A 25,215-nucleotide genomic window follows, 5' to 3' on the forward strand; every position below is an offset into this window, starting at 1 on the left:
TTATAATTGTTTTTGTTAAATTTCAGTCAGTTACCTCAGGGCTATTTGCGCTTGTCATTTGCAATTTCGAAGTTATAGATTAAAGAGAGGGTAACTAGCCAACACCAATCGCAGCCAACTTGAAGATTAACCAAATAGTAGGATTGGACAACCAGTGTTAGCTCATGATCCCAAAGCATAGTGATTATCTTTCGACAGCAACAAGGCAAAAACCACTGATCAATCTGTCAAGTTAACCCTTGACATGTTAAGGCACTTTAAGTTTATCCTAAATATCTACAAATAAAGCTCATACTCTGTATACTGAAGTTCATGAAACAGGACAACAGTTAAAACTATCGAAAGCTAAACACTGCTAAAACGCTGCTCAAGGAAATGTACATTTAACCAGTTTCTGCAAGAGGTAAAGCATTATTTGAACTCCATAGCATTGTGTCAGAATAATTTTGATTGCATTTCAATAAGTTGTGAATAACCTTATTGTTTCAAATACTTAAACAATCTGTTAATACACGTGATATTGACCGATTATCTTTATTACTGTTTTTCGGACCTCATACTCGATCAGAGGTGGAATAAACATTTTATCCATTATGTACTGCTGCTTTAATATTAGAACCCATCAAGTCAGAAATTAAAACAAAGTTAAGTAATTTCATAATAACTAGGTTTAATGCACTTTGTGTTATGGTAGAATAAAATTCAGTTATCGTGCATCCACTAGAGGTACACGTTAAATAGCCTTAGCTACAAATACAGTGTGTTAAGATATTCAACTGTATCCTGTAAGTCTTGGGTAGTAAAACAGATCCCAGTCCAATTTTAATTGAAGGCATATCTCACAGTATATGTTGAACTTTAATTCATATATGCAATAAATGAGATACCTGTTAACCCTTGAAGAAATACATCCGAGAGAGAGAGAGAGAGAGAATGTCTGATTATTGCTTAACGATTTATAACAATAATTGTCCTACAATTTGCAATAGTTAGATTTATCTAACTCTTAACAATACAGGTCTCAATTTTCTCATTAACAATATTAGAAGTTTTTGGAAAGATTTTGTTCATTTTTAAAACAGTGTTTGATTCCTTAAGGTATTAGGAACAGCTGAAGTCACACAAGTTAACGTTTCAAGAACAATTGGAGAATAGATACAATAAACATATTTATGGTTATGGTTTCATAATTTATCAGAAACTTCCAATCGACACCTCAAATAAGTCTGTTATTTTCATTCTCTGAATGGCTATTTGGTATCCAAAGGTAGACTTGTGCCAAGCAAAGGAAAACTTAGGATAACATCAAAACAACCTTTGTATTAGAGAAACTATTTTGACTAAATACAAACTAGATGCACTTCACATTGCTAGTGACCACAGCAAGTTGTGAATTACTTTCATCTAATGGAAGAGGGTTACACAATAAACTGAACTTGGTTGTAGAAGTTCGTAGTGACATCCACTTACAACCAAAGACTCGCTGAACTAGTGATTAAAATACAAGTACGATTTGGTGCAATTCAAGTTGGAATTTCAGTTTATTCATAACAAGGTAATAGTACTTGTGTAAATATATTACCCATTAACTTTTAATTAAAAAAATAAAAGCCCAATAAATTAGTTTTGAAACTGATGCAGTACATAAAAAGGTACATTACATATAAAACTGCAACCAATTTATTTGAAAGAAATGCATTGATTATTCATTAAAATAAATATCACAGCAAATAAGGCTTCAGCTCTTTTATAAAACTAATTTTCTTTGTAAATTAGTATGTTAATACACTTCAATTCTTACAGTTAAGTACAGAAATACATATTATATCTGTTACTTTTTAAAAAGAACCTACAAGTCCAAATTCTTCCAGACATTTGATAAACTAATGCATCATGGCACATTATTACCACATAAGCAGTTTTTTGGTAAGACAAATTTCTTATGATGAATTTTGTGGTTAATTATTTATGATTTAATAGCTATGCTAAAGCAGAGGCACAGTATCACATATTGAACTGAACTACCAGCTTAGTTCACTTTACAATTCTGAAACATCAAGTTGATCTCTTCCATGTCCATTTTTTTCCTTTACTTCTACTGAAGATGGCTGTTTCTCTAAGAACACCTGTACATCTTTTGACTCCAGAATATCCTCCTTATCCCATGACCCAACAAAACCTGGAGATTCATGTTTTTGCAATTCTTTATGTACTGATTCTGCATCACATACATCTCTTACTAAGTCTTTCTCTTGTTCATGATGCATGTCCTTAACCATAATCCTTTCTTCATGATCCAAATTACCCATGGTAAGCTTTCCCAATTTTTCATCCTCAGATGAATCAAGTATAGTATCTTGATCAGTTGATGGTACATTCCTTTCAGTTTCATTAGCTGGTTTCTGAAAAGCATCTATCAGGACTTCCTCACAAGGGGTTGTTACTTTATCAGGCATTGTGGTTGTCAAATAATCAATTACGGAAGCTGAAGTTTCATTTTTTATAGATCCCATAAACAACTGTCCTTCTGGTTCCTGCAATTGATTTAGAAGTTGAGAGAAATAATTCTAGCAATTTACAGAACGAAGAACAATTATGCAAGATGATTTAAGATTAAAAAACTGAATATGTGGAAAGCACATTACAAGTATAATTTTTTTAGACATTGAAATATCTATTAATTTGGACAACTCAAAACCACATAATTTTAGTGCTTGTTACATTTACTGCAAGAATATTAAGTTAACAAATCCAGATATTCCAGTTACACAAAACAATCAAATGAATCTCAGCATTTCAGCAGCTGTATAAATGTGTGTCCTACAACTTCCAAACTGAAAATTTATATATGCCACACTATCTTTTGTAGTTAGTTACTGCTGATAAAGGTATTAAGTGTTACTGGCTATAAGAAAGATGTTACTGCTTTATAGAATAATTATATTTAACAAATTTGGTGAGAAAATGGCAGACTAATTATATTAAATAGAAGTTATGTTTGTGTATTATAATTATAATTTTGTTACAAATACCCTTAAATTTATAGAAGAAAGCCTTATTTTGGTAGGTCATCTCAAGCTATCCAAGCATTGCACTGTTGCTAGTGTTAAGGCAAAGAGGATAAAGGTTTTATCTACAGAAATTGCAAATAGAGATCTAAAGTTAATTTCTAATTTCATTGTATAGGTCATTGATTAGGCTAAATTAGTCATTGTGTTCAGTCTTGGGCACCTTACTTTTGGAAGAAAATTGAATTTTTATTAAAGGGTTCAGAGGATGGCTACACAACTACTGGAATGGGAAGGTTTTCATATGGGAACAGGATAAACATTAATTTTTTTAAAAGAAAAAACTAAGTTAGAAAAAATGTCTATTTCAAAACATAGAAGGGAATGATCATATTCAGGAATATTTGAATGCAGTACAGAATATTCCCACAATTGTTACTGCCAATTACAATGTAGAGCCCATCATTAAATGAAACTCGGGAAACATGTGTTGAGATAACTTTATCCACAAGTTTCTTTTACACTAATCTTGTCATTCATAGAAGTAAAAGCAAAGCAAATTTTAAGAAAACCTCTTAGCTTTAAAACACCCTTTACCATATCCAAAAAAACTTTCCTGAAATGCTCCCCTAGAACAAGTGTAATAATTTTAAATGTAGGGTTCTTAACCATTAAAATATTAGCCACACAAATAATTTTGTTGTTATGCATACTTCTTACAAATTTATGTGGTAAATATATTATGCCAGCAATACTTGAGCATTGTCATAAAATATCTGGGCATTATTGTATCTTGTACACTAATGTGCATCCTTATTTGCAATTTCAAGGAGCTAATTCCATATTGATCAAACATTAAGTTTTACTTGCAAGTAGTATATGGTTATATCTCCAAATGTTCATTTTCTTACACTATTCATGACCTTATTTGATTTTTCAAAAGTAAAACATTACAAGAGAGAGTAATAAATGTAATGCAAGTTTGGAGCATACCTGTGTTACACCAGATTCCAATAAGTTGTTACCACTAACATAACTTCCAATAATAGTATCACCAGACTCAAAGTTGATAGAGCCTGTGGTGTCCATTTCCTCATGAACATATAGCATCTTTACATCTTTCTGTCTACTAGATGCTAGATGTTGAGCTTCCTTGTCAGATTTTGTAGTTTCAAGATTTTCACTTAATTGTTGGTAGAGTTCCAGACCTGATTCAGCTTTCTCTTTTGATATTTTGATAGATTGTGATGTTTCTTCTGGATCTTCAAGTTCTTGTATAGCAGATCTCTCTTCAGATGATACATTAGCAAATTCATCTATTTTATCCACTATTTCTTTAGTAGTTAGTACTTGAGCTGATTCTACAAGTTCAATCGTTTCTTCAGTGGATACTTCACTACTTTCATCCAGTATTTGTTCTGGAATTTCCAAAATGTTTTCTTCAGCATCAGGCATTTGAGCTGGTTCTAGAAATTCAATCATTTCTTCAGTTGATATTTTAGTAGTGTCAGGCATATTTTCTGAAATTTCCATAATGTCTTCAGCAACCAATATCTGGGATGTTTCTAATTGTTCAACTTGTTCTTTGATAAATTTATTTTCAAGCAATTTTTCTGGAATTTCCATAACATCTGGCAACTGAACTGTTTCTACAAGTTGAACTATTTCTTCAGTGGATACTTTACTAGGTTCATCAAGTGTTTTTTTTGGAATTTCCAATATTTCTTTTTCAGCAGCTGGTATTTGAGTTGGTTCTACAAGTAAAGTTTCTTCTGTAGATACTGGACTAGTTTTGCCAAGTATTTTTTCTGAAATTTCCAAAATATCTTTATCAACAATAGACATTTGAATTGGTTCTACAAGTTCAACCATTTCTTCAGTAGATACTTTCCTTGTTTTATCAAGTGTTTTTTCTGGAATTTCCAAAGTGTCTGTTTTAACAACAGGCATTTGATTTGGTTCTACAAGTTCAACCATTTCTTCAGTGGATACTTTACTACTTTCATCCAGCATTTTTTCTGAAATTTCCAAAATGTTTTCTTCAGCATCAGGCATTTGAGCTGGTTCTAGGAGTTCAACTATTTCTTCAGTGGCTACTTTACCAGCTTCATCAGGTGCTTTTTCTGGAATTTCCAAAATGTCTTCAGCAGCTGGTATTCGAGCTGGTTCTAGAAGTAACGTTTCTTCTGAAGATACTTGACTAGTTTCATCATGAAGCTTTTTCTCTGGAATCTCCATAAAATTTTCAGCAGCCAAAATCTGGGCTGTTTCTACTTGTTCAACATTTTCTTCAATGAATACTTGACTAGTCTCATCAAGAGTTTTTTCTGGAATTTCCAAGAAGCTTCTTTCAACAACAGGCATTTGAACTGATTCTACAAGTTCAATCATTTCTTCAGTTGATACTTTAGTAGTGTCAGGCATATTTTCTGAAATTTCCATAATGTCTTCAGCAACCAATATCTGGGATGTTTCTAATTGTTCAACTTGTTCTTTGGTAAATTTATTTTCAAGCAATTTTTGTGGAATTTCCATAACGTCTGGCAATTGAACCGTTTCTACAAGTTCAACCATTTCTTCAGTGGATACTTTCCTTGTTTCATCAAATGTTTTTTCTGGAATTTCCAATATTTCTTTTTTAGCAGCTGGTTCTACAATTAAGGTTTCTTCTGTAGATACTGGACTAATTTCGTCAAGTGTTTTTTCTGGAATTTCCATTATTTCTTTTTCAGCAGCTGGTTCTACAAGTTCAGCTATTTCTTCAGTGGATACTTTCCTAGGTTTATCACGTTTTTCTGGAATTTCCATTATTTCTTTTTCAGCAGCTGGTTCTACAAGTTCAGCTATTTCTTCAGTGGATACTTTCCTAGGTTTATCACGTTTTTCTGGAATTTCCAATATTTCTTTTTCAGCAGCTGGTATTTGAGCTGGTTCTACAAGTTCAGCTATTTCTTCAGTGGATACTTTCCTAGGTTTATCAAGTTTTTCTGGAATTTCCATTATTTCTTTTTCAGCAGCTGGTATTTGAGCTGGTTCTACAAGTTCAGCTATTTCTTCAGTGGATACTTTCCTAGGTTTATCAAGTTTTTCTGGAATTTCCAATATTTCTTTTTCAGCAGCTGGTATTTGAGCTGGTTTTACAACTAACATTTCTATTGAAGATACTTGACTAGTTTCATCAAGCTTTTTCTCTGGAATTTCTCCAAAATGTTCAGCAGCCAAAATCTGGGATGTTTCTATTTGTTCAACATTTTCTTCAATGAATACTTGACTAGTCTCAAGTGTTTTTTCCAGAGTTTCCAAAATGTCTTCTTCAACAGCAGGCATTTCAACTGATTCTATAAGTTCAACTATTTCTTCAGTGGATACTTTAATAGTTTCATCAAGTTTTTGTGGAACTTCTGTAATATCTTCAGTACATGGCAACTGAACTGTTTCTATTTGTTCAATTTTTTTCTCAGTAGAAACTTTAGTGTCAAGTATTTTTTCTGGTATTTCAATGACGTTTTTAGCAGCTGACATCTGGGCCAATTCTAGTTCTACAAGTTCAACATTTTCTACCACAGAGATCTTCTTAGCCTCTTCAGAGGTTTCTTCTTGACTAGGTTCTACTGGAGTTGTGACATTTGGCTCAGATAACTTATCAATAAAATAAGTATATCCTTCCACAGCTATTAATTGTTCTAAATCTGCAATAGGTTTAACCTCCTCCACTAGCATCTTACTAGCTTCAGGAGTTTTTAGTTTAGTGTCTGCAAGATGTTCAATCTTTTCAAAATACAACTGTTTTACTGGAAATTCAGTAACTTCTTCACACGATTGTGTATGTACATGGTTTATACCTTGGGAAAGTGGTACTTCAGTTATTTTTCCAATAGATGGGTCCAGAGGGCTTCCTATCATGTCTTTACTATCTACCTCTACACTTTCCAATCCAGATTTCATACTTCCATGATCTTTAGTTGTTTCTGTAGTACACACTTCTGATTCTTGACTGTTGATTTTATCATATTCCAATAGCACACTTCCTTCATCCTGATCAGCCTGTAAATGTTCTATATTTGAGGTTAGACTCCTTTCTGATGTTTGGTTTCCAGTAACTGGAATTTTTTCAGCTATCTGAAATCAAAACCCATAAGAAATTCAAATCATTATCTTCTACAGAGTCCTAAAAATTAAATTAAAATTATCAACATTACAAACTAAAGTACATGTAGAAAGAAAGATTCCCTCAATAGATTTATATTTTATTCTAAAAAAATACCAGTAAATTTGAGTCTTGGACCATTACAGTGGTGTGCAAAAAAGTGTTACGACATGAGAATATTGTCATTCTTTCTATTTTAAGGGGCTTATATTTCCATCCCATTACGGAAGGTAAATTTTAACAATTGTAATGCTTCACTGAACCCTGTTTACAATTGAATGAGTCAGGGTTAGAACAATTATTTAGAATTTGTATACTTGTACCAAGGGCATGTAATAATGGTTCTGTTTAAATGAACATTGATAAAATATAGAGTATAAATAACAGTCACTTCCACAAAGTTTCTTGTACTAAGTACAAATATTAATAAAACTGATGATTTACATTTCATTGTTCTTTGAAAGTAGCCTGAAATCTAATTTTTGACATTGTCCTAACATCCTAACACTTACACAGTACTGTATGTGAGGTTTTTATGGTAGTTTCATGTGTAACTAAAAGTGAAGCCTCATCAATTCCTTGAGTGAGTTTGGAAATAAACTTTATTAAGAGAACATTAAATTGTCCAAAACCTAAAATGCTAAGAGGACTGTTCAAGGCCTAGCACTTCACACTAACAGTAATGTAGTATCTATTTTCTGATCATGTTAAGCAAGATTAAAATTCAATTTTCAGATTACAAGTCAAGTGCCCTAACCACCAGGCTACTTTGATATCCAAAAGATATAATAATTAAAAACTAAGTCTCAAAACATTATTAATTTTAAACTAGAGAAAGGTTGTCATATCTCAAAGCTAGGAATATTAAAACACTTACTAAATCATTTAACAGTTTGTTTTGCAAGTCCCTCCCCATTTTGTTGTTTTTAATTGAGCTGTATTAATTAATTAAAAGAACAATTTTAAAATAACTGTGCAAAAATATAAACTAAGCCATAAACATTTAATTGAGCATTTTTAACAATAGATGAGTAAAAATGGACTAAAATGTAACTGCAATACAAACCTTTACTTCAACTTTTGTTTCTAACTTAGCGGATAGTTCTGACAGCGCCTTTCGTAAGACATCAGCAACTAACGAGAAGAAGCAGAACTATCACATTCACAGGTAAGAAAATAAAATACACAGTTCCGTAATCCTTCCTAGATATATTACAAATATCAACCAAACCCATGAGGACAGTTTAATATAGTTTGGAAAATGAGCTTACCAACAGGAAATGGAAGTGTGCAAGAAGCATTTGCACTTACATAAGCACTGTGGTAGAGAAGTTTTTTTATATTTTGAGAGACAGTAGAAAAAACAAACAAACCTTTAAACAAGAGTTTATGTAATTCTATACACACAAACACACACCCACTTAAGTCATCTTTCTATTGTTCTTCTATATTACTGTGCTGTTCAGTTAGCCTGACAATAGCTTTACTCAAAACCTGCACTACTTAAACTGATAACAGCTTTAGACTTAAGCAGTATAAATTTAGATGTGTAACCATTTTATATACATTTTTAAAAATGTTTCATAAATTTCTCACATATGCTTCTAATCTAAAAGTAAGACAAGAACTAAAAAGGTAAATAGTCCACCTTGCTCATTTCCATAATCTTCCAATGTCTTCTTGTTACCATCTGCTTCTTGAAGTGGAAACTCAATCTCTCTCTTTTCTTCATCATCAGTGGAAGTTTTTGCTTCACTTTTATCTTTGAGAACATACTGCAAAATTTCAGAAGTTAAAAAAAAAAAAAACACAAGGAGAAGGTACCTCAAAGTTACTCAATATTCAACAACTGTATTGTATTCAATATTGTTGTAGTTTAATTTTTGATGCCATTGTTTAAAACTTATGGGATGGATCAAAGACAAACTTGAAGTTCAATGGAAATTGCTACATATTCACTTTTGTGAAACTCTTACATTACCTAGCAGAACTTGATTTTAAGGACTATCAAACTAAGATTCCTCAGTATTCAGTGGAATAATTGGAATATTTGAAAAATTGGATGAAGAGTTTTTGGAGAGGCTACCCATCTTTCAAAAACTGTGGTCACATTTAGCAGAATAAGATGCACATCATGCCCTCTTTAATATTTGCATTTTAAACAAATGCTGCATGATTGATCACTTTCTTCTGAAGACACTAGGTGCATCTAGTGGGTGAGAATGATTTTAAAATTTTTACTCTGTAGTATTGTTTACAAACAAAAATGGTTTTAAAAATAAAAAACCATGATTACCTTTGTAGCTACAGTGTAACCATTTCTTAATATGCTGCATAAAACTCAATTGCTTCCATGTCATCCACAGAAAATAGGGCACTTGTACTGAAATACCCATGATGAGATGCAGGCTCCATATGATCTAAAAAACTTCGAAGTATTGGACACGTTTCTTATAACGATACTTGATTCATTATCCATATTTCTCACAACTCATCCTTCAAAAGATCCTGAATGATGTTTTGATACCTTTTTGAATTCCAGTACAATTTACTTCCCATAGAATAACTGAGGAAATTGTATTATTGATACAGTATTGCAGATACAGCTTTCTAAAATGTTGAAACTACTACAAACAAGATATATATTGACATCAATACAATCAGTCTGTTAATTCAGGAATACACTGATCAAACAAGATGTATATATTGACATCAATACAATCAGTCTGTTAATTCAGGAATACACTGATCAAACAAGATGTATATATTGACATCAATGCAATCAGTCTGTTAATTCAGGAATACACTGATCAAACAAGATGTATATATTGACATCAATACAATCAGTCTGTTAATTCAGGAATACACTGATCAAACAAGATATATATTGACATCAATACAATCAGTCTGTTAATTCAGGAATACACTGATCAAACAAGATGTATATATTGACATCAATGCAATCAGTCTGTTAATTCAGGAATACACTGATCAAACAAGATGTATATATTGACATCAATACAATCAGTCTGTTAATTCAGGAATACACTGATCAAACAAGATATATATTGACATCAATACAATCAGTATATTAATTCAGGAATACACTGATCAAACAGGCTTGTGATGAAATTTTGTAGAATGTACAGCAACTGCCTGTTGTTGAAACAATTGTAGAAAAGTCTTTCACCTTCAGGTCAGTGACAAAACTCAAGAGATACTTTTATACAAGAGAAGTATTTTAATGAATTTAAAAAATCACTGTTTTGCATAGAATGTTGACAACCACTGACAATAAGTTGAGACCAACTGCAGCACGAGTCATACCATTCTAGAAACAAAACATAATAAATGTTTGTTATGGTAAAAAATTAATTCAAGTGTTTTCTTCTCTTGTTAAAAAAACCTTGATAGAAAAAAGGGAATATTATTTGCATAGCTAAATCAAAGAAAATATTAAAACAAAACCTATGAAGTATACATTTGCAGGGCTGTATTACTCCTTACCAACATCACCCCATGTTTCATCATGTTCTGGTTCCCCAAGAATATCCTTAACACCCCTTTTAATTTGCACTTAAAACCCCACTTTTTACTCACTCAATGTTTAGTTTTCCCATACTGGTGTACAACTTTTTCTTATCTAGGTTTGTCATTACTAGTATAAAAAGAAACAAAATACAGTAATACTGGACAAGTTGTCATCTGTAAATCTTGTTAGTAATGAGAATTACAACATCAAGATAATGAGCAGGTCCAATGGGAAACGTCAGAGAAGACCCACGATATCTGAATCTGTGGTAGAAGTGACATTGTTATAACCGAGAAGCACTGTACAAAAAAGATTGTTTTCACAGATACTTGTACGCCTACCTTAGAAGTTTCTAATGGTGCATCTAGGAAGAGAAACATGCCATATCATTGCCTTTTACCAAGCTTCCACTGTATCCAGACTTGTACCCTTCTCTTAATGTACCTTTCATTTCAAAATAGACTTTTTTATTTTACCATTTCTTCCATCTTGGTTTTTTTATTTCATTTCTTGATCAATACTTAAATATGTTCCGTCTCATTCTTCTAATTGTCTTTCTGCTTGTTCAACTGTTTCATGATCTCTAATACAATTTCAGTTTCAATCCCATGTTGTCATTTTGAAATTTACTTAAGATTCTTATTTTCATCAAAATAATCCCACTTCTGGCACAAGAATTGTAATGTGCTTCATCACTTCACGGATTTGTTAAATTATGCAAAGCCTAGTTCACGTAACAAGGAATTTATTCCATAACATTCATTAGCAAGCCTAGCCTTTACAATATTTACAGAAGTTTATCACTAACCAACTGATAATGAACATGCTAACTTATTAACTGAACCAAAGACAGACACTAATTTTCAGTGATGAATACAACTGACAATTAACTTACTCAGTATAGCATACTACACTTTTTTTTTTTTTTAATATACTTATTTCCAAATTCTACAGAGGCTTAAACTAACTTTCACAAAGTTTCTGTAATGTACTGTTTCACCCATGTAAAAGAATAGAGCCAAACTAGAACAAAAACAGATTAGGAAGTATACTCCAAACAATATTAAATCTTATAATAAAACTCTCATGAACATTTTATTTTGAACACATGCAATGCAGTTTTATCACATTTTGTTGTTCATCTATTAAAACATTCAGACAAGTAGCTTAAGGTGAAGTGAAAATTGTGTGGATTAACCCACAATGAAACAGTCAATGGGGAATAATTAAAGTCTTCAATCATATTTGGTGAGCTTGAACAAAAGTGACTCGCTGTTAACAGTATTTAAATATTAAGCTCATTATAAAATTGAACTTGATTATATTTCTCAGTGCCCTCAAGTCAATTCAAAATTAGAGGTACAAAATGTTTCCACAATAAAATTTTTTCATTAGTATTATTTATACAAAAAAAGTAACCACCTCTAACTGTAAAATCAAGATACTTAAAGTATTGGATGTTTGCTTGCTATAAAAATTTCATTTAAAACATTTTAAACTCATGGTTGGAAGATCAATATTAGACGATTACAATCACTTGTTAAAGTGACAGATTTTTCTTCTATAGTTTAAACAGAAATGTATACTAAAATGAAGTGTCTTAGTAAATGTAAACTACCCACCTTGTAGAAAACATAAAAGAAAAACACTGCAACACTTAACATGAACACAGGGGTGGCTAATGCCATATCTCCTTTCTTTTTGGGGTCCACTTGGAATGGAGAAGAACTCTGGAAAACAAGAAAGTTAATTAGTAAATCAAACAGTATGGTATTTTGTGGGAAACTCCGACTGTTATTTCCCAGACAGAAAAATGTTTCATGTTATGCTTTTCTTTTTATATCCACATACGATATTTAATAATCCGGTCAGGCTTGGATAGGTAATACAAGACTGATATAGTAATGAACATTTTGATAACAGCTGTTGTACATTTGTTATTTTAAATTTGTTTCAAAGTTTTTCTTTATTACCTCTTCAAGCTGTTTTCACAGTTTGTTTTGAAGTGGGTTTCTCATCATGAAATAAGTAAAATTTAACACTTACAATACAGATATAGAAATACGTACGAATCAAGATTTACATTAAACTGAAATATAATTCACATGGACTTTTCTAACAGAAATAATTTAAAAAACGAAATTTAATCTTTCATTCTATTCTACAAAAATCCACCAATGGTGAAAGAAAACATGAAAGTTAAAGATACATAAGTAATAGTATTCTAATGTACTAAAGTTAGAACTGTCTGAATTAGTTATATACCACAACATCATCAACTGAAATTCCTGCAAAAGATGTTCAGATACAGCTAAAAGTAGCTACCAGTACTATAAAACTGAAGATCTGGCTCGATGTACAATCTTAAATGCAACAACACAACGACTGGTTATTTGCCTAACAAGGCTTCAGTTGTAGAGCTTTGTGATAAACAAGTATTAAAGAACAGCAACCATTCCAGTATGGTAACTTCCTGTGGTGTTCCACTTGACCTGCTTCTCAGGTCATTCATACCTAAACTGGAACATCCATGCTTGTTTATTGAGTTTGGCCCAAGTTCAAAACGTCAACTTGAGCTGTTGAAATGACCCCAGTATAAAGTATTACTTCGAATGGAAGGGTATTTAAGTTTAAATATTTTATACAATATCAATGCTATAGATAACTTAAAAGTTAAGATTACTCTCAGATTACATCATAATTACTGTTTGACACATTACTGAGTCAGCATTATTAAAGCAACTTAATTGGCATGTTATTAAATATTTACTCAAATATATTTATATTTAGTCTATAAAGTTACCCATTCCAATATATTATAGCTATTGGAGCTTTTAAATATATCCTCTGTTTAATAAGCACACATTACAACCAAATAAAAAGTCTTTGGCTATTTGCCAAAAACCAAGCTTGAACACAAGGTTACAGTTAAAAGGTATCAAGACTAATTATATGTATGAGTAAGTCACTGGCCAGACAGTAACACAGATGCTCCATCTAGTGACAAAATATGTATGAATAATAAGTACAATTACAGTTTTAAACTTTACACCAAATAAACTGGCCAGCAAATTCAAAGCAAAATTTAACTAATGTTAAATAGATGATCAAGTTAGCCCATTAGAAAACTAAATTAAGATAAATAATTACATGAACCAAAGTCAGGGATTTAGTATTATATACAAATAATTAAAGCTGAATGCATACAATGTTATGAAAGTAATGTTGAAAAGCTTTAATGCAGACATGCAAATAATTACAAAGTAAATTTGGGAATCTGCAGGTTTAAAGTACAAAACAAGTATTTGCACTATTTTTAAATTAGACAGACACATCTAATAATGTGTGAAAGATGTTAAATAACCACTTTACACAACTGTTGAAAGAGTAGGCACACTATAAAGAATTGTTTCTAAAACATGTTAAACTTACCTCAGAATCAATTACTTGTCGAAAGTATGGCTTGTATCCTTGGAACTCTTAGGAAAAAAAGATTGAAATACACATTTTCATTATTATGTGAATACTGAATTGGATGGTAACACATGAGGAAATTTCACATTAAATACCACAAACAAAGTAAAACTTTACAGAAATATTTTTACTCCTTCCTGTTACAGATAAACTTGTGCACAAAATCAAAGAAATCACCATCTTAACAATGCTGTATACAATAGTTACAATGGTCACCCATTTTACCTTGGGTATGTTATGCTTATACCCAATTTATGAATAAGAGGTTTATATTATCTGGTAGCAATGTTTTAAGTTACACATGTAGATTCAAGAAAAATCAATTCTTAATGTATTATAATTTTGCTATAATGGAGCAATGGCATGGCCATCTATACATCTGTGATCAAAATAAATACAACAGTGTCATTTGTTGTGCTTTAATACAAGATAAATGCCACAAATTGTGATTGAGTTAGAAGTCTAGCGCCATCTATTGCATGGAACCATAAACACAAATATCTAAATATTTCAATTTGGGTATTCAAGATTCAAACAATTAGAAAAAATAAGTATGGTTTGTGCAACAACCATTTTTAAGCTATGTATGTTCTGGTGCTCTTTTTACCCACAATACCGTTTCTTGGTGTTCATCTGCAACATACAAATTGTTTACTCATGTCTAACACAAAGACAGCTAAGTTACCAACTACATGCAACAATGATTGTTGGTATAATCACTTGCTTGTCACTACTGGCTGGCAAGATTGTTTATTGGTACATACTATTATGACCAGTTACATAAGATGTTATCTACCAACATTATCTTTTTTGTACGATACATGCTCATGTCACCCATCCAAGAGCACTTGTTGACATCACCCATCTCACTATTTTACATGTTTCTATGGTACTACTTGCTGACAATGTATACTTGTATGGTAGTATTTGCTGATGGTATTTGATACATATCTGCTAGTGTTATCTGAAGCACATACCACTGATGATTTAAATTACCTATTATTTGATAACACTTCTCTGAAAGCATCCGACATAAATTAACATACGAATAGTTATATGAAAAATCTTGCACTACAGCTACATATCGATTGTGCAAGTTTCTGTAAATATTCAAATTTTCATTTGGAGCTGTAGTTCTAGAAAACGTGCATCCAAATAATTGTTTTGTTAACACACATGTAGACATTTAAGCCTCTAAAACTATTTATCAGAAAAACAAGCAGATAGTGGGCTTGGATCCAGGCCATAAATGCTGTTTTAAGCACTCTTGATCCAGGGCATAGCCAAATACCATTTAACAGCTTCAACTGTTGTATTTTCAACATTCTAACTTCTCTAGCTTTTTAGAACTTGGGTTTATACTTACGATTAATGTACAAAGTTAAATAAAAACTGCATTTTACACTACAAAAATCATAATTGCATTTGAAAAAATTAAAAGGAAAATGAAAATTTACTGTTGTTGTAGCAGTATTGTACATTAAGTTAACTTATGAGAAGTATATCAGACTTCAAACAGATTAATATAAACCAACTTAACAGTTCCTTGCCACAGATAATCAGATATTTTCCTAACTTGTTTGGATGAGGCCTGTTTGTTGGAGGATTTAGGAAGAATACAACAATCACAAAAATCTGTACAGAAAGTATAATGTATACTTAAAATTATCAAAAATAAATATGAAAATATTTCTCATTTTCTACTGGTATTTAACGTTTGATGCTAGGAGCTACTTGCAATGGATAAATAAAATAAACAAGGAAAACAATTAAAGCAAATTTAACTAGTTACATAGAACCTTTTAAAATTAATGTTTCTTACACAAAAATGTATTTCTTACAGATCCTAACCTCTCACACAGAGCAGTTATTGTCCTTAGCATGTCTGGCAAAGATATTTGCATGCCACTAGCCTTGAGGCAACTCCCATCTACTTTCATGATGAGACTTGTTAACCTGTATGCGACCTAAAAATGTCGAAACGTTGTTCTGTACATTTTGAAGTTTTAGTACCTACACTAGACAGCTTTAGAATCCTATCTACTTTGTAATTTTACATGAATTGTGCCACTGTATGAATATGTCTATTTGACAAGACAAGTAGGAAAATGTACATCAAAGTGAAGATGCATGTCTGGAGGTGAATATTATAAATAGATTTTCAGGTAATGAAAATAAGGAGATAGCACCTCACATTACAGATTAGTTAGAATCCCATACTGATAAGATAGAGAAACCTGAGCAAAGTATAACTAGATGTATAATCTTTAGAAAGTGTCTGAAGGATGCTTAGGAGCACACCCATGTGAGACAGCATCTTGCATCAAAGATGCATTCTTCATCCTTATAGGAAAGAAGCCAGTTGTTTCACAGGAACAGGTAGAGTTGGTACAAAGCTTTCCAAATTCTACAACACAAAATGCCAGACAACAAGTGTGTTGTGTGAGTGGGATATATTCAGACTGCACCTTATGCAATCACTCCAACTCTACCATCAGGCTCAACAGGTGAAGACCAGCTGTATGAGGAATACATTATTAGGTATGTTATGGATACTTGTGTACCTCAACTGTTAATCTCTATAGGCTTAATGCCAGGTGCAGGAGAAGGGTGTGCAAGAGATGTATTACAGGTGTGTATGGAGTGCTCAACTCAAATCTTATGTCAGACTATGTGATTTACATCAGTTACAAGGGAAGAGCACACTTATGTAGTAAGAACCAATACCAATTGTAGTCATCTTAACCACTGAATAGATAGTGACTGCAAGAGGATTTGTGAGATAAATACTTGTTGGTATTTGTATAGAGTCCTCACTTCTACTCAACTGGATAGGACCATATGTAGGAGGGCACTGATGCAGCAGACCATTTATACTGCATGCACACCTTACCTATGCCAGACAGACCCAGGCTGCAAGATGGTATGTGATAAGAGCAATTCTGTTATGTGGTGGCACCACTGCCCAATATCTCCCTGTATTGGCATCCACCATTCTACCCCCAGCAGTTAGATTCAATTTGATGAGGATTCTACATGGTCAACCACTTAGGAACCGGTAAGTGTCTTTCATACTCAACTAGAAGGGAGAATTTGAAGAGAAAAGACCTGAAGGTGTCCATATCTGTTGGTTCTTTAATACAGAAAGGTGTTTTACTGGAAATATTGCAACACGTGACCAAAGTCCTATTTAGAATAACCAATAAATAGGAACAAGAAATGGAAAGAACACTTCCCTGGTGCTGATTTATTGGCAAGTCATGGAATAAGTATGGTCTGAATCAGATGAGTGAATACACACATCATAAGTATACCTCAAGTGGTCTTGCAGAATACCTCATCTCACAGTTGGTACATGGAGGACCAGGGTAAATAGTTTGAACATTTTACATTATCTTGGCACAATGCAGATATTGGGTAAATATTCCCTAGAGACAACACCAACCACCTGGTAGGAATGTATGTAATGAAAGATGGGGCACTAAACGATAAATAGTACATGTTCTTCTCAAACATGGAGTGCTTGAAGAATGGTGACCTGTGGAAATCAAACACCATCAAGAGAAAACAGCCAGAAGATGGGAAGATGAATGTTCAGAGAAAGTACCTGCCTGCATGAATGAACTTGTCCAAGGGATATCAAAGAATAAAGAGAATAGAAAAGAAATCAAAAGAATCCACATCCTGAGAAAAACAGGTCAGGAGTTGATAGAACTATCCCATAAAAAAAGAGGTAGAGATAGGGCACAACAACTGCCCAACAGGATACAGGAGTTGAGCCAGATGTTAATGGTCCAATAGGTAAGAGACAAGAAAGGGAGATAAAGAGTACAATGTACAACAAAGAATGAATGGAGAGGTAAAGATAAGTGGTGGAAAAGGTTGCAAAAAATATCCAGAGGAAAGATATTGAAAGATTAGTAATCATAGGACAATTAGGAGAAAGGACAGCACAAAAACCAGAAAGATTTGAATGGAGCATACAACATCTAATTAAGATCTGTTAGGCAAGAAGATTGAGTGAAGAGGACTGAAGAGAATGAAGTAGAAGAGAATGCAGAGGATACAGGTGTACAAAACTTCTTGGTACTGGGAAATGAGATGGGCCAGCTGACAACTAAGAAAGGCTAAGACCAAGAATCTACTAACAAACAGTTGAGTAAGAAAGGCAGTGCACAGAATTATTGTTAGAAGAAAAGTGGTGAAAGGATTAATTACAAAAGATTTACGGCAGATGGAGGAGAGAGAGAAAGAGGTCAAAGAGGCACAACTAAAGAGGCTCAAAATGTAGTGTAAATTCTAGGCCCAGAGAAAGGAGAAGAATAGGGGTTAGGGATATAGAAAGAGGCAAGACAAGACTTGGCCAAGAAAAACATCCAAAGCCTATAGACTAGGAAGAGGGCTAAAAGAGAGGGAGCTCAAATGACAGTCATCCAAAATGGATGTATCCAACCAAAGATAAATCCCCACAAAGGATCTGGGGGTGTAAGGTTTATTCTGTTGATAGAATATGTGCTGGCTTAGAGAGAGCCTGTTACCAAAATTGAACCTTTTAACTAATGATGTGAACAGGTGCAAAAATGTATGGTTGATGTCCCCAAACAAAGATGACTGAAACAGAAGCCACAAATATGGTCAGAGTTGGAAATAGGTTGAATGGATCATGACTAAGTGATCCATCAGTAAGGACAGGAATGGGAACATGCTTAATAAAGAACAGGAAAGTGTCAAACACATCAACAAGGGCCCAATCACAAAACCAGGTAAAAGACCAAAGATTGGATTGAAGGAAGGAGAAAAGGAAATAGGAAGAACACTGAGGAGTGTTCAACCAAAAACAAAAACATTAATAATACCAATCTCAGTGAATTAAGTTATGTTTTTTGTTTTACAATGCTGAGGAAAAGATGAAAGAATCACGAGTACAAATATAGAAAGGGAGTTAGTATGCATGGGGGGGGGGGGAAAGAATCACTCCTATTGGTAGAGAGAGTGCTCACATGACATCATGCAATGGCACAATTCACATTAAATAAGGTGGAAGTTAACAGTAATGGTATGCAAATCCACTTGGAGCAGATGTAAAAGGAAGACAGCTGATCTATGTGAAGAGGAGAGTTGTATTGGTAAAAATATTTATCTGAAAACAGAATGAAAGGAAATACTCCAATTTATTCAATCTTAATCCAATACAGAAACACTTTCCTTGTAGCCTACATTATACCTGTATAATTTACATTTACCTGACAATCACATCAATATTATTTCAAACAAATACATACAATGCACATATGAATTAGACATTTAAATATATTAGTTTGATTTTTTTTATTTGTTAGGCCTTAAAACAAGTTTATTTTACTTTTATTTTAGTTAAAAGATAACAACACTGGCAATCTTGACACATTACAAATTCAATAAATTATACTTTATTTCTTTTGTTTTAATACAAAGGGAATGCTGGTATAACACTGGGTTAGTCTTCACATGTTGAGATTCAGTAGATTACATGGTTTCTTTCATTATGATAGATATAGCAGAGTAACATTAGCACAAGATTAAGGGGGGGGGGTTGCAGATTTACTGGTATTAATGAACTTCGATTTAAAGATTAGAATTGCATGTTTATCTGGCACTAATCAACTTCAGCATAAAGATAAAGCAAATTGCAGTTATTCTACTGGATTATGATTACAAATAGGTACTTTAGTTTCAGTGTTAAAACCACTGTTCTTGTTTACTTATAGTACTCACACAAGGTAAGAAATGATTAATACATTTGGAAATGATATAAAGGTTTCTAGTGTTAGCTGTGACGAAGATACTGCTACTTCACACACACAAAATTAGATCATTGTCAAGTTAAACAAAGATTAATTATAATAAATAGAAGGTAATTTATAACTTGAATTATAATTTTGATGGGAGTACCCTTAACAGTGTTATGTCAAAATATTTCTGCTTGCTCAGAAAAACAGCTGTATATTGTTGTCTTACCAGGACAAAAGGTTTTAGACTGTACAGAAATACAAGTCTAAAGAGGTTACAATATCATTGTAAACCTCACTAGTCAGGCCACATTTGTAATGCTGTGTTTAGTCTTGGGTTGCTTAGTTTAAAAAAAGGACATTGAACTGTTGGAAAAAATCAGAATGGATACAAGGATGATATCTATGATGGAGATGTTATACAAGTTAAGATCTTTGAAATGTTTCTTCTTGAAGGAAGAGTTAAAAAGGGATATGACAGGCATTTAATATTGTTAACAGAACTGATAGTGTTAATGAGTCATTTCTCTTTTATACTAAATGTTGAGAATTGTAAGACTAAATAAAACAAATCAATTTTGGTAGGGCAGAAGTCACAGTTTTACTTTTCTAACAGGGTAGTTAGCCCTTGTAATGGGTTACTTTCAGATATGGTGGATGCAGTTAATGTAAAGGAGTTTAATATTAGGTTTGACTTTTTGTTTCAGAGTTCAATTTAGTGAACTGGATAGAACAGACAAATGAATAGGTCCCTTGTTTTGTTTCAAAATGTTACTGCATTGTCATTAATGGATATGCTTGTTTCTGGCTTGAAAAAAAAAAAAAGTTTCAAAATTTCATGTAAAGCTACACCAGGCCTATCTGTGCTAGGCATCCCTAATTTAGGGGTGTAAGACTAGTCATCACCACCCACAACCAACGTTTTTGATACACTTACCAACAAATAGTGGGATTGATCAATTATAATACATCCATGGCTGAAAAGGTGAGTGTTTGGTGTGATAGGGATTTAAACCCACCCTAACCACTAAAAACTAAAGGGCTAAAACTAAAGAGCATTTGCTGGAAACATCAAGTGAACAAATTGTTACTATTGCAATTTATTTGGTGATTTTTCTCTAAAAGTCAAATTTATTTTAAATCATCACATGTTTTTACCAATATATTAGTAGAAAAATAAGTAAACAATGATTAAAAAAACTCACAATTGTTAACAAAATTAGGAAAAATAAAAATGCTTATAAAGTGTCAGTACTACTAATAAACAAAAAATGAAACTAGCTCTGAATTAAGTATAACTGAAGGCATGAAACTCGCAAGAACCAACAACATTACAGATTTATTTACATTTTTTAAACAGTTAATATGTACTTTGTCAACACAAAGCATGCAGTTATCCCTCAGTTTTTCTACAGGAGTTTGACACCAATTAATGCTATTAATCCATGAAGTGTATGAAGACTGAGGTACCACATGAATCACACAGTTAAATGGGATTGGATGTTTACATTAGTGTGAAGTGTGCAATATACAAGTTACTTTACAAGAGCTCACGTACTGACCTAATGCAATCTCAAACACACCGAAATACTTTCAATTACTATTTTTTTTTATATTAAAATGTTAGAAGTTATAGTGAACTCTTATGAAATTCAAGAACTTATTTCTTTGATTTATAACATTACAGAAATTATAGTCAGCTCAAATAAACTCAAAACAATACTATGGTTAAAAAGTTGGTTTTCGTACGATTAAAATCTTTCTTACGGTTTTTGCGAGTTCCATATGAATAATGTTTCCTATTCTTCAGTTTTCTTCTCTCATCTATTTGCTTTGAACATGAATTTAAAATGTTCACCTGTTTTTCATTTAGTCCTCCCAGTAATGTTCCAGAATGGGAAACTCTTCTCAATTCTTGTTCACAAAACTTTGATAACTCCCTTTTACACTTCTCAATTTTCCTTACAGGGCCATCCACATTCTTCTGAAACTTCTTATTCAAATGAGACTCAGAAACATCTCCAATGCCTAGCATATCACACAACTGGATAGTATTTGGGTAATCAAACACATCATATTCAAATAAAATTCCACACTGACAAGATGCTGAAACATACAAAAAGACACTTGTTTAAAAACAGTATCACAAATATATCAAAACATGCTGGATAATTTCAGGATAAAGTTTGTTCTTTTCTGCATTATAAAAAATATAATAAAGTTAACTTAAGAACCAACTAGATGGCAGGTTAAACTTAAATTTACTGTCATCTCTTAACTGTCTTTGTACAGAAGTTCAGACACAAAGTACCTCATGAAATTACATGAAAACTGAAACAAGTACTTTCTAAGAAATGAGGAAAGACAAGATATCAGAACTGTTTAAAATATTAGGGAAACAAGTGAAACAGTAATTTTAATGTATCAACTTTTAACAAGATTAGGCGAAAAAAAAAAAAAGCGTTGATTATAAGATGGAAGAAGTAGCAGAAAAGCATAGAAAACTCAAACAGTGAAACTCGCTCGTGTACAAGAAATACGAACAATTCAGTGTATTAACTAACACTAAAAGTACTGTGAAAATGAAGGAAACAGCTCAAACAACTCTTAGAAAAATAACAATACAGTGACTAAGGTGTTAATACTGTCAAGAATATTAGGAAAACAAATTTAAAAAGGCATTAAGTGTAAAAAGGTATATAATTATTACTGAAATGAAGAAATATCACGTTGAAAGTGACCGAAGGGTCACAAGTGTTATCCAGATGAAGAAAACTAGCAAAATAGTGACAAATATATCAGAACCATCACTGGTAGTAGAGTGAAAAAAAAACTCAGTGAAAGTGAATATGGTATCAGAACTGTTATCAAAGTAGGGAAAAAAGTTGAAACACTTGGTGATTAGCAAGTATTCATTTCATATAGTCGCCATATATTTACAAGTTATCTGTATGGAAATTTAACGGCTGTATGTGTCTAATGTATAATAACCTTATACATTGCATGGAAGTTTTGTTTTTAACTGACATTAAAATAAAAAAGGTTTTTCTGTAAACCAAATTCCAAACTGAATTTTACTTAAAATTGATATTACCATAACAAAAAGTGCGTGAATTATGAAACCAGCATTCAATAAGTTAACAAAATGTTAATATGACTATGACAGATCTTTTAGTTATTTAATTTTGATTACATAACAAAGCAACTTATCTTCATTGAAGCTTGAATAACAAAATGGAAATAACGTACATTTTGAAATACATACATAGTTTAAAAGACTTCGAAATTGTGTAACCATAATTTCACTTTTCTAGTGAGAAAAGCTTTTTGCAAATGTTTCGTGCAAAATACGATTCTAAGAATTTCACTAGACTTACCTAATACGTAAATACAATTATACCGTTAGACAAATAAATACTTTTTTCAACTTACTTTTAATTTCATAATTCGGTTTTTAAGTTGTAACGTTCCTCAAAATTACCCCCCCCTTCTAAAACTTTAACCTACCTTCGTTTCGGTCGTTTTTCACTGTTGAAAGGTGCGTTGATCGTAAAGAATAAAAGTATAATCTTGGTCCTAAGATAATAATACAGCCAACCAAAATGGCAATTATTAAACAAGTTTTCTTTCGGTCTCTTTCACTTTCCATCTCTTACAATTACTATAATGCACGACGTACTCTCTGGCGTCCGTCACAGGCTGCGAGTTATTTAAATACGTTAGCTTAAGCGACGCTAAAAATAGAATATTATAGCGAGTTCTAAATAAAGATTGATTGATAACTCCCGTAGCAAACAGTGTCGAAATTATTTGATTAACATAGTTTGTTTAAAATTACTTTTCTAAATAATAGCTTATCCATAAATATTGTAAATGATTTCTAACTCTTACTGTGTCAGTATTACCGTTTCAGTCACTTAACAGTAACAATTAAAAAGACGAAACGTTGCACAGAAATAAATTATTATTAATTATCCTACAAATAACTACCTTAAAGTTAAGACTTCGTATTACAACAAAAAAGTATTATACCAGTGTTTTCGGGGTTAAACAACCTATTAGCCTTTTCCTTGCAAACTGTATATTACACAGATAAAGCTACCGTTTCCTATGTATTACAGTTATCGAGCGTGAACCATAAATCTAAACACACTAACCTTAAAATCTCGTAATCTTCCGATCGTTTCTTTCACCTTCTACAGTAAACCCGTTCTCACAGAATACTTATCTGAAGCAAAGTAAATATTTCTTTATGTAGAGGGCAGTTAATATTACCGCTCTTTAATACCACTCTCCTTTTGTCATAATTAAAAAAAACAACAAAGGTCCAAAAAAAAATATATATATCATGAAAGCTCAATTTTTTTAAAAAAAACTTTACGGTTACCTTTTCATTATAAAAAGCAGACTTTTGTTTCAGATTATAACTGTTAATGAAATTTTTTATAATTACCTGTTTCTTCGAACTTAATAAGGCCAGGTCACTGGTTGGCTCTGAATATTGGTTGACACGTCGTATCCGATTCTGTGAGATGCTATGAAATATTCTCCGTCCAGAAAGGTGAGGTCTCCAACTACACCTGACCTTCCTAGGTCTTTCAAACAAGACCTAAAAACCCGACCAAGAAGAAGTTCAGTGCCCTTCAGCTGTGGGTGCATTTTAAAAAAAGAGTGACAACCAATCATAGATGGTGATGGGGGGTGGGTAGGTAGGTGCTGCAGACTGTCTTCCCTTTACTCAGTAGTTCACAAGTACAAAAATACCGTTAAAAACAGCAAAACGACGACAACAACAAAAAACATCATAATTAATGTAAAATGAATGAACTAATGATCTGTTACATTAAGCAAAACTTGCACGTTTTAAAACTCGCGCCGGTAGATTATATTAAAGTGTTATAATAAAGCTTTTGTTTCATTTATTTTACAAATTTTCTAATACATGTTGTTATTTCAGTAATATGTAAATATTTACATATGCCATTGCTCTATACTGTACTCCAGTTGCACAACGGCATGTCTGCGGAATCACACCGCTAGAAATTGGCTTTTGATACTTGTGGTGGACAGAGCACAGATAGCCCATTATGTAGCTTTGTGCTTAATTGTAAACAACATTACTTTACATTGCTCTTACAACACTGCTACATAACATCAAATGTTTTGCTTGCTTTGTTTTTTTAAACAATCAGAAACGAAGACGTAAACTTCAAGTAAAAACTTTTGTTAACAAAATGTATAATTTCAAGGCTTAAGTTTGTAATTATCTAGCAGTTTGAAGAAGAT

The 25,215-nt window shown here is 32.4% G+C and overlaps 1 protein-coding gene across 6 annotated transcripts; it reads right to left on the reverse strand.

Moving 5' to 3' along the window:
- Nucleotides 1-1,517: 1,517 nt before the first annotated feature.
- Nucleotides 1,518-24,948, reverse strand: LOC143248776 (uncharacterized). Of its 6 annotated transcripts, XM_076497472.1 has the most exons (9): nt 24,383-24,948; nt 24,087-24,157; nt 21,697-22,035; nt 14,120-14,166; nt 12,310-12,417; nt 8,804-8,930; nt 8,222-8,289; nt 4,002-7,127; nt 1,518-2,534 (listed from the first exon to the last, which is right to left on the reverse strand). In XM_076497472.1, the coding sequence occupies exons 3-9, from the start codon at nt 21,962-21,964 to the stop codon at nt 2,040-2,042; spliced, it is 4,239 nt and encodes a 1,412-aa protein (XP_076353587.1). In that variant the 5' UTR covers nt 21,965-22,035; nt 24,087-24,157; nt 24,383-24,948; the 3' UTR covers nt 1,518-2,039. The 6 variants fall into 6 exon arrangements, with proteins under 6 accessions (XP_076353587.1, XP_076353586.1, XP_076353588.1 ...); XM_076497471.1 differs by lacking the exons at nt 24,087-24,157; nt 24,383-24,948 and adding an exon at nt 23,437-23,645; XM_076497473.1 differs by lacking the exons at nt 24,087-24,157; nt 24,383-24,948 and having other exon boundaries at nt 21,788-21,879.
- Between the last annotated feature and the right edge of the window lie 267 nt (nt 24,949-25,215).

This window comes from Tachypleus tridentatus, chromosome 4, assembly GCF_004210375.1.
Source record: "Tachypleus tridentatus isolate NWPU-2018 chromosome 4, ASM421037v1, whole genome shotgun sequence".
In the NCBI taxonomy this organism is placed as follows: Eukaryota; Metazoa; Arthropoda; class Merostomata; order Xiphosura; family Limulidae; genus Tachypleus; species Tachypleus tridentatus.